This window comes from Malus domestica, chromosome 07 (genome assembly GCF_042453785.1).
Source record: "Malus domestica chromosome 07, GDT2T_hap1".
NCBI classification, from domain to species: domain Eukaryota; kingdom Viridiplantae; phylum Streptophyta; class Magnoliopsida; order Rosales; family Rosaceae; genus Malus; species Malus domestica.
In genome coordinates, this window is record NC_091667.1 from 33,142,941 (window position 1) to 33,153,499 (window position 10,559).

General features: G+C 34.2%; 2 protein-coding genes across 4 annotated transcripts; both read left to right on the plus strand.

Moving 5' to 3' along the window:
• On the plus strand, window positions 1-1,589 carry LOC103439687 (transcription factor bHLH118-like). The gene is made up of 3 exons (XM_008378275.4): window positions 1-526; window positions 736-1,092; window positions 1,254-1,589. Exons 1-3 carry the CDS (start codon window positions 173-175, stop codon window positions 1,326-1,328), a joined length of 786 nt encoding a protein of 261 aa, XP_008376497.2. The 5' UTR covers window positions 1-172; the 3' UTR covers window positions 1,329-1,589.
• A 4,824-nt stretch (window positions 1,590-6,413) lies between these two features.
• LOC103439686 (PTI1-like tyrosine-protein kinase At3g15890) lies at window positions 6,414-9,452 on the plus strand. Of its 3 annotated transcripts, XM_070825864.1 has the most exons (5): window positions 6,414-6,781; window positions 6,905-7,052; window positions 7,232-7,494; window positions 8,183-8,795; window positions 8,982-9,452. In XM_070825864.1, the coding sequence occupies exons 1-4, from the start codon at window positions 6,723-6,725 to the stop codon at window positions 8,754-8,756; spliced, it is 1,044 nt and encodes a 347-aa protein (XP_070681965.1). In that variant the 5' UTR covers window positions 6,414-6,722; the 3' UTR covers window positions 8,757-8,795; window positions 8,982-9,452. The 3 variants fall into 3 exon arrangements, with proteins under 3 accessions (XP_070681965.1, XP_028954154.2, XP_070681966.1); XM_029098321.2 differs by lacking the exon at window positions 8,982-9,452 and having other exon boundaries at window positions 8,183-8,909; XM_070825865.1 differs by lacking the exon at window positions 8,982-9,452 and having other exon boundaries at window positions 6,908-7,052; window positions 8,183-8,909.
• The last annotated feature ends 1,107 nt before the right edge of the window (window positions 9,453-10,559 follow it).

Consider the following 10,559-nt stretch of genomic DNA (forward strand, 5'->3'; position numbering starts at 1 on the left):
AACCTTGAATGCCACGTTTGCCCCTCCTCACTAGATTAAGGAATGATATATCGAATAAGCCCCTCCAGTCCAAGCGAAATCACTCTTTGCCCTACCAATCGTATCCCTAGCTAGTCACATAAACAACCTTAAAACTTTGGAGCTCTCAGGCGAATCATTCAGTCTTGGTTCAATGTTTCCTAATTCATATCATCATGATCAAAGCAAAGATTTGGTATTCCAGAATTCCTTTATTGATGATTCCCACCATAATGATATGATGCAAGTACAAGATCTAATGCGGGGTCATGAGGTTTTTCCAGAGGAGAAGAATCCATCCCGTAATAAGATAATGCGAAAAGGCAAGCAGCAGCAGCAACAACAACATATGATATTATCACCTAATTCCAGTAATACTGGAGAAAATAATAGTGATGGTAAGACTGAAAGGAAGATCGTGCGTAGGGACAACGAACGCCAAAGAAGACAGCTTATGGCAGTTCTTAATTCATCACTTCGATCCCTCCTCCCCTGTGAATTGATCAAGGTTAAGAATCGAGATCAACCTCTGTATATTTACTCATATTCTTTTTCTGTAATTTTCTTTTGTGGGCTGAGTTTTAATTTCTTGATTTAGATGATTAATGATTTTTTTAAGGTTTTGTCCTGGGGTTAAAAGGATATATTGCATTTTGTTTTAATTTCTTGATATAGATGATTAGTAATGTTTCTAGGGTTTTTGCGTTGGGGTTACAGGGAAAACGTTCAATCACCGAGCACATGAATGAGGCCGTCAATTATATAAATCACACGAAGGCGAAGATTGAAGAACTGAATGCCAAGAAGGAAAAGATTAAAAAGTTGTATGAATGTGATTCTAAAGATTTTGGTCTCGAAAATGAAAGTTCGGGTCACGATTTTCTTAAGTACTCTATCATGGTTCGCCCAACCTGTTTGGGGGCAGTGGAGGTTGTGATAAGTAGCAGCTGCGGCGAGGAGGAAGGGTTGCCTCTTTCGGGAGTGCTCAAAGTATTGCTTGCTGAAGGCCTTAGTGTTGTTGGGTGTGCTTCCACCAGAGTAAATGAAAGTTCGTTTCACAACATTCAGTGTGAGGTGTTTTCTCGTTCCTTTTGATTACAATTAGATTAGGACTTATCTTCAAAGATATGTCTGGTACATATTTAGACATAGATTTAATCTTAATTACCATCTGATTAATCATGATATGAGAACAGATGAAAGAAATTTCACAGTGCGTTTTCTTCAATCCACAGGTTGGCAACGATTTGGCATGTCTGGATTTGTCTGAGTTGCAACTGAAATTAAATAACTATTGCAATTCTGGGTGACCAAAGATCTTCAATTACCAGGGAAGTATATATATAATTTTTCCTTCGCAATGTTGATTCCCCTTGATTACAGTAAAACCCTGGATGATTTGGTTGTATTTGTGATTTGTGTAACCTGTTGCTGAAATTTCTGATGTTTCACTCTTAATATGTATGCAATTCTTAATTTCTTTTAAGACAAACGATTTCAAGGTCTATTTAGAAAACGCAAAACTTTCTGGAACGTGATTTCCATGAAATTAGTTAAGCTTTTATCTAGAACCTTGCAAGTACATTTATATACTGTGAGCTCATTAGTTCATGCAATAACAGAAAGTAGTACTCATAGCAATTAATAGTCTTCCTTTTGATTCTTGTTGATATACAAAATCTTGTTGACTTTGAAACAACGTAAAATGAGGTGTGACCTTCACAAGGTTGCTTTGGTCCTCAAGTGATGATAATATGTAAGGAGATAGAGATAGGGTAGCAAATACAAGATGTATGTAGTTCACCCTAAGTTTGGTTATGTCCATGAAGGTAGATGAGTTCTCATTAATAAGGTAGAGTTTACATGTTTCGAAGGTTTAAGCAAATTATCACTAGTAAATTATAATAATAGATTAAGTAGAATAATGTCATTGGATTACTTGTGGGACAATGATCTCCTTTTATAGTTGAAGAGTCTCATGTTGTCATCTGTGGTTGATGTGGGACTCTAGGAGTTTTATTCTGGCGTTGACATGTGTCGTGTTGTGATTGGTTTCTTGATTGGAAAGTAACTCACGGGCTTCGGCAGGGGTCCCTCAACATGAATCCTTAAATAAGTCTTCAGAAGTACAAAGTTGACAAATTCTCAATAATTTTGAAGTTTATGAAGTATGATACAAACAATTCTCATATTTGTCAGCCTCATTATTTATTTTATCACCTCACTGTCGAAATCTTTACTAAGTTATAGCCGAATTGATACACTATAAAGATTATGGACAGATGGTATTAAGTTAATTGCTGCTGCACAAAGTTATATAATTCATGCACAATTTCATTGCTTGTATATAAAATTTTAGACCATTGATCTTAAGCTAACATAACAAAATAAATTTCGTGACTTATTTTAGTAGGTATTGTTTAATTAAATTGCTCGATCCATCCCATACGTTAGAATCCATCATATAAAGTTGGATAGGGTTGTGATTTATTTGATGATTTTTCTTTTTCCTTGTGATTATATCTATTGTAAGCAAATCATAGTTGGATAAAGTTGTTGGCAAGACTGCTGCATAAATTCTAGAATTCATGCAAAAATTTCGTTACTTGTATATAAAATTTTAGACCATTCATGATCTTAAGCTAACACATGACAAACCAAACTATCGCGACTGGCCAGTAGATGTTCTCTAAGATCTTGTGCATGGATTATTGTTTAATTAAATTGCTGGATCCATCTCATACGTTAGAATCCATCATATAAAGTTGTATACGGGTTGTGATTTATTTGATGATTTTCTTTTTCCTTGTGAATCACAATGAAATTTCATTGTTTCTTATAGAACAAAATGTTCGTTTATTTCTTTGAACTCAATTAGATGTCTCAAATATTTAGATTTGGCTAATATTTTGCAAGGATGATTCAAAAGGTGTAACTTGAAAATAGACCGTTCGGATTGTTAAAGGATGACGCGGTGTGAATATATATATATATGGTTTTATTTGTATTGACATGGACAAATATTCTAGGACATGACCTATGCACAATACAGTCTCAACTTCCAACATATGATCGTAACATATCCAAACTACCATGCATGTGTATTTGTTTTCACATTAAGATGGGATAGTTTCAGCTAGATTGCATACGTTCAAAATGAAAATTACTTTCGTTAACCACATCTTCTCAACTATTTTGTTCAAATTGGACCGCATGGCTCATTTCATGATTTTCCAGCAGCTGGTGAGTTTACTGCCGTATTTCTATATACTTTCTTCTATTACGACCAAGATGTTAGAAATACCCTTGCAAAGGTCATGATTTACGATTATAATGCTGATCTTGTAAGCTGAAAATTATTTATTTCGCAAGACTGCTAATTCTTCACAATTGAGAAAAAAAAATTAATTTATTATTTGAATGATGAACGTAGTTGAAGTTGATTTTGAAGTTCCAATAAATCTCGATTAAAAAAATTTGAGAATAAAATTGAGTAAAACGAAGTAGTTTTTTTTTTTTTTTTTTTTTTAAGCTACAATGATTTGAATATGTTTGAAATACAGCATATCAAACAATTAAACAACTCAATTTTTACTTCACTCAAGCGATCATCTAATTTGTAAGCCTCCCACCAATGACATAAACAAAGAGCTCCACATGATGATGATGGTGGATACTTCAGTATATATGATGTTTGACACAAAAGTAAAATACTTGATCAACCAGAAGATCAAACTCATTATTTCTCATGTGATGCAGTTTTGGTTACATGCTTGAACTAATGTCATTGCGTTCACAATCTTTTAATCTTTCTTTTACAATACTTGTGACTAATTAATTGTGACCTAATTGTGACCCACAATAAAGATATCATAAACATAGGTGAAATATAAATTCAAAATATTATATTTCTTCTAACTTATTTGCTTCACTCAAACGATCACGGTCATTGTAGTATTCGTTATGATCGTCATAATGTATAGTTACATAATAGCCCCCCGAAAAACACTAACTAGTCAAGATTGGAAAGTAAACAATTGAATGATCATTTTTTGAAACAAATAACTATATTCAATGATTGAGAGTGGAATAAGTACAACCTTGAAGATATGGTGCTTATATGAGTCTCAATAAGAACTTTGCCGAAAATTTCAACTCGATTGAAGAGAAAAAGAACGTCCACACATTAACTTGAAAGCTATCCTTAGTTATAGAGAGAAAGCAATACAAATCACTATAAGTTATCTTCAGTGAAAATGTCGGTGATTAAGTTTTGGTGGTTCCTCGAACCACGCCTCCTGTTGACGGCCGATTACTGCTCTTGCTAGCCTATGTGCCCATTGACCAAACTATATCCAGAAAGCTAACAATTCTTTTTCCTCTATTTATGATGTCTCTGTACAATTTTTGAATTCGTTATTTCTTTAGATCTTTGCCTTTGAACAATCCCATAAACTCGTGCTGTATTGTACCAATGACCTTAGAGCCTGCGTAAACCCAATAAGTTTTCAGATTAAAGGCCCAATTCTAGACTAAAGGTCCAATATACCTAATTATGAATAAACTATATCCTTTCACAGCTGCTAGTTTTATGCATGTAACTTGTAACTTGGTCGAAAACCCAGGTGGCGTGACAGTTACCATATTTAATAAGAAATGTTGAGGACTTAAGAGCTCACATTTAGTTATTAAATTGGGCTTGGGACGGCTGATAGCCTGATGTACACGACAAATTGATAGTTGGTGAGATCTCATTCCTCTATTTAAAGTTAACACTAAGATGAAATTTCTCAATTTAACCCTCATTAGAACGTCATTGATAATATGTACCATTAATTAAGCAACGAAATTCCCATTCTCTGCGAGAGAAGGTGAAACAGGATAGTCTCATAAATATTTTATCCCAACCATGGGTCAAACAATTAAAAGACAAATAATATGAGACCATGGACTGAATTCCTTCCCTAATATCACATTTATATAGTATCTAGTTTACTAATCAGTAAACAAAATAAGATAAATGAATTGAAAAGGAATTAATTTGAGAAGGAGTTGGAATTGGATGGAATCAAAATCAAAATCCTTTGGAAACGGTTTACTAAATTTTTTAAGAAATGGAATAGGAATAATATTGAACCATATAAGTTGTTTACTAATTCATATGAATCAAAATAGAAATCAATGTGACTACTAAAATACCCCTAGTTAATAGTCTATTTTATATGCTAATTTTTTTACTTATTTATATTTTTGGTAAAACTTTATTTTATTTTATTTTAACTTTGTGAGAATTTTTTTAATTATTTTATTTTATTTTTGCCAAGAGAACAAAATTGGGTGTTGGGGTAATATGAAGAGCAATCTTGAAATTTTAGAAATAAATGAGGGTATAACGGGGAGAAAAAATTCCTTCTGATTCCCCAATAACACAGAATTCAACCCTCACCAAATTGTAGGGAATCAGTTGGATTCCAAAATATGCATGATTCCTCAAATTTTGATTCCTAAATATTTGGTAAACACCAGAGTTTTCTGTAATCGAAATTCAATTCTATTTTTTTGTTTCGATGACCCTTACATAAACGCACTGTAAATGTATTTGTGATCATTTAGTTTGAAGAACCCCAACTGCTATTGCAAAATGTGCGACTAATGTCTTTCTTAATTATTGTTTGCTCTTTTTTCTTTTCTTTTTTTATGTGAGGCATTTTTTTCTTAAACTTGAGTTGAAAAATCCAACAAGATTTTTATCTTTTTTGTTTTTTTGTTTTTTGTTTAATAAAATTGTCAGGCAACATAAGACACATCAATTGAGCAAGGGTAAAGCTAGGAATACATTAGTTTCTAAAATTTTATCTACAAATTTAACCTCTCTATTGTTATCCTTTTAAAAAAAATTAAATCATGACCTTCATCTCATGCTCTTGGATCTAAAAGAAAAGAAAGAGGTGCCATCAGGTTTAAGGTCATTGGCATTAGCTTAATCAAGTATAATCTAGAGTGTTGATGTGTTCACTATTCAATTAAATATGTTAATTACAGCCATCACACACAGGGCTGAGGTGACCCGTTCTTAGCTGGTTTAATTAGCCCGAATATTTTTTTTATTACAAAAAACAACCCTAATTCATTTGTGCTGCGTCATAACTTTGAAAGGTTAGGATTGATGGTTACAGAGCCTACTTCACCGCCGGTGATGGAGCTGCTTTCAACTGTACAAAAAAAAGGTACAAATCACCAAAAAATAGTATACTGGTGTTTAATTAAATTTTATACCACCACCTCCTTCAAAATATAAATATTTATATCACATACTAAAACTGTACGAAATAACTTTTTTATAAGAAAGTCTATTAATCAGAAGATTAAAAATGTGACATATGTCCAACAAAAAACTACAGGTTGGGCAAAAGCTAACAATACTAGAGTACATGAGCACGGAGACTGCTGGTGAACAGCCAAAGATTTGTTCTCGCCATTGAACACCAAAGTTCCTTGACTTCCAAGGCTGCTATCTTTTGTCTTCACCATATAAGACTCCTTCCTTTTGCTTCAAAGTTTCCGAAATATTTTGCCTTCTTCTTGCTTGGACCATCAAGCTTTTGTTTTCTTCTCCATCCCTCAGTCACAGTCCATAATTATTAATCAACTACCCTCCATATATACCAGTTATTAAGACTTGTTTTTTCTTTCCAAGAACCAAAATGCCCTTGAACTGCTTTTGTTGTGCCACCGAAGAAGATCGAGAACCAGCTGAGACCAGGTAAACTTGATGTAATCTAATTATAGCCTGATCTATGTTTATTGGTGATTAATTATATATCTTTACTCGCTACTACTTTTCATGTATTTATTAGTTCTGGGGTTTGCTTGTTCAATTAATTAGTAGGGTTCACAAGAACAGGGATTACCCGTGGGAAGTATATTCTCTCAAGGAGCTTCTTCATGCAACGAACAGCTTCCACCATGATAACAAAATTGGAGAAGGAGGGTTTGGAAGTGTTTATTGGGGTCGAACAAGTAAAGGCGTCGAGGCAAGGCAATCATGTCCATCTTTTTCCCTTGATTTTTCGATTCTTCCGATCATCACCAGCTAGCAAGCTGCATGATCAATTAATTTATAATTTTTACAACAAAGTATTTTCTTCTTCTTTTTTCAATTGGTTGGTTTTAGTAGTCACACTTAATTTTGTCACATATATTTATGGTTCAGATTGCTGTGAAACGATTAAAGACAATGAGTCCAAAGGCAGAGATGGAGTTTGCAGTGGAAGTTGAAATACTTGGAAGGGTGAGACACAGAAATCTGTTAGGCCTGCGGGGATTTTATGCCGGAGGTGATGAAAGGCTCATAGTGTACGATTTTATGCCTAATCATAGCTTGATCACCCATTTACATGGCCAACTTGCAGCAGATTGTCTTCTTGATTGGTCAACAAGACTGAGCATCGCCATTGGATCAGCTGAAGGTTTATCGTAAGTTATATAAAAGCTAATTAATAGTTAATTTGCTCCACAAAATCCGTTATTAAATATAAAAGTAAACCCTTGATTGTGTCACCTTATTCTGGGTGTTCCTTAAGTAAACCCTCGATTGTGTCACCTTATTATGTATGTTCCTATCTTTGCTAAATGAATCATTCAGATAAGTACTCCTCCAAAATTCAAAAGTGGGGAAATGAGCTCATCCCCAAGGGGGGTAATCAAGTATTATATATCCTTCTTAATTAATATACAAATATAGGTGTGAAAGATGCTTTTGCCTACCTAAGCTTTAATTCATTGATAATAAGATATAGCTAGATAACATTTCTATGAGCTTCAAATTGTTTTGAATTATGATTAGATTCATTGGAAGTCTGTTAACATCCTTAAAAAAGGACGTCAAGATCTAATTGTCATCAATTAAACTTGATGGTTGGATTCTAATTTTGGTCCATCCACTTTAGTAGGTACGGGATCATTGAGTTATGAACACATAGATTGCTATTGTAGGGATACTAACGTATTCATGTGTATGTTCATAACTTAGGAATACAAATTAAGTTTAATAATAATTAAATCTTATACATCGATGATAATCTAATTATTTCGTAATTCATATGAAATACTTTTCTGTATGATTTAGCATTGTTCAATTTTCTTCGTCGTTTGCATTGTTAAGGTACCTGCACCATGAGGCCAATCCTCATATAATTCACAGGGACATAAAGGCCAGTAATGTGCTTCTAGATTCTGAATTCGAAGCAAAAGTTGCTGATTTCGGATTTGCAAAGCTGATTCCGGACGGTGTAACTCATCTGACCACTAGGGTAAAGGGAACTCTTGGATATCTAGCTCCTGAATATGCCATGTGGGGGAAGGTTTCTGAGAGTTGTGATGTTTATAGCTTTGGGATTTTGCTCCTAGAAATAATTAGTGGAAAAAAGCCGATAGAAAAGCTACCAGGAGGAGTGAAACGTGATATTGTTCAATGGGTCACCCCTTATGTCCAAAAGGGTGCATTTAATCAAATTGCTGATCCAAGGTTGAAGGGCAAGTTTGATAAAGTACAAGTGAAATCGACGGTCCTGATTGCTATGAAATGCACCGATAATAGCCCCGACAATCGTCCCCCCATGATAGAGGTGGTGGATTGGCTTAAGGGAGGTATAGGAAGAAGGAAAAAGGAGATCACAAAAGTGGAGGACACTGAGGATGATGAAGGCAGCGAAGGTTACGATGAGAGCCAACCCTGAGGGTGTGCAACATGTGCCACCGCATAGGGCTCCTGATTCGTAAGGACCCCTAAATTTTCATTATATGTATACAGATGCATATAAAACAATTAGATGCAAAAGACTATCTTATCTATGGTACTAGTGCAAGCGGTTTAGCTCTTCTTTCTTATAGCCTATGTGCTGGGTTCAAATCCCAGTGACATTGTTTTGTTATATTTTAAGCTTTTGCAAATTTGTAAACAGGAGATAACAAAAAGGCATCCAACGTGTATCGAACTCAGGACCTTTGAAGGTAAGAAAAAACACATGGCTTATCAAACAACTTATTTTTGTTGCAGTAACTTGTAATATTTTAGTTTTATAGATGAAAAAATTTTAAAAAAATAATAATAAAGAAATATAACATTAAAAAAAATGAAAGGTCTTCATCTAAGTTTTGCACAGGACCCCTCAATACTCAGGGCCGGCCGATAACATTGATGCTCAGCATGAAGTTTATGGTGTGGAGCTATCCGATGCAAGAGAGAATATTACAAGGGCAAGACCACAAAGAAGATAACTTCAAAAATCTTCATCTTTTTATTTTGTGAGGTTGGAATGTATATTTTTGGCCTTTGCTTTTTGTTTGCATGCGAAATCGAAATATTGTATTTTTCATAACCTTAATTAATTAGTTTACTGTTGTCAGGCATCAGTCTTGTATCAGAAAAATGAACCAGAAGTCTATAATTTATAGGGAGCTTTAATGAAAAGGGCTTGAGCTAACTTTTATTTAATGAAAAACCACCCTAAACTATTATTTAATAAAAATGGTTTAAATTTTAATCATAAGGACACAAAACTTTTATCTCAGACCCTATAAAAACTAAAACACACGGGCTCACCAAAAAACCCAAACGGTATAACAATTAATATTCCAAAATTGCCCCTAACGGAGCCTAACCCAGGCCTGTTAGCCAAAAGGAGATCCGAAGGAAGACCATTGGAACCGGAAGGCTGAGGTATCAGCGCAGTGTGCCTCAAAGATTCAAGAGCTGTTTCAGAGAAGGTAATAATCAAATAATTTTTTGGGAGATTTTTATGGTCTTGCTCTGTTTGTTTGTTCTTCATTTGTTTTCTTCGGTTTGAGTTTTGTGCTTGAATTCGTTTTCATATTGGGAATTTTGTTTTGAATAGGTACCGAAGCTGCACCAAGGAATAAGGAAGCAGCCGCAAATGCTTAAGTCTTCTCAGCAGTCATTTTGATTGCAATTTGGGTACTCAACTACAGCTTTAGAAAGCGATTATGATTCTGCACAAGTTCTGTATGAAGCTGTTTTTTTTTTTTTTTTTTTAACCTTAAATATTAATTGCTTTTTTGTGTTGGTGAGACTAATGTCAGTTGCCTTTCATAATTCGTAATGCTTTGGTGATGTGCAATGTCTTTGAATTTATAATGAGTCAGCTAATATTTATTATTCCAATTTTTCTCTCTATTGTAAATTTTAATGCCTATTGTGCCCTTCAAATCTCCACACGGTTGTAATTCAATATTTTTTTTGTATGGAAGGCTGCTCATTGAACTTATATATGCATATTTACATTATATCATGTTTTTCTCCTCGATGTCTACCAAATTAATGGCTTAAGTGGACTTCTTCAATGAAGGCAGCAATAGCCTCTTCATTCTTTTCCTCCATGTCTGCCAAATCAATCCTATAGGTTCCCAACATCCAGCAACATTCATTAGGCTCCATGTCTTTGTTCTTCGTCCAATTATATACCCCTTGAAGGCTACATTATAAAATTAGATATCCAATTATTTTACGGGATATTGATAGA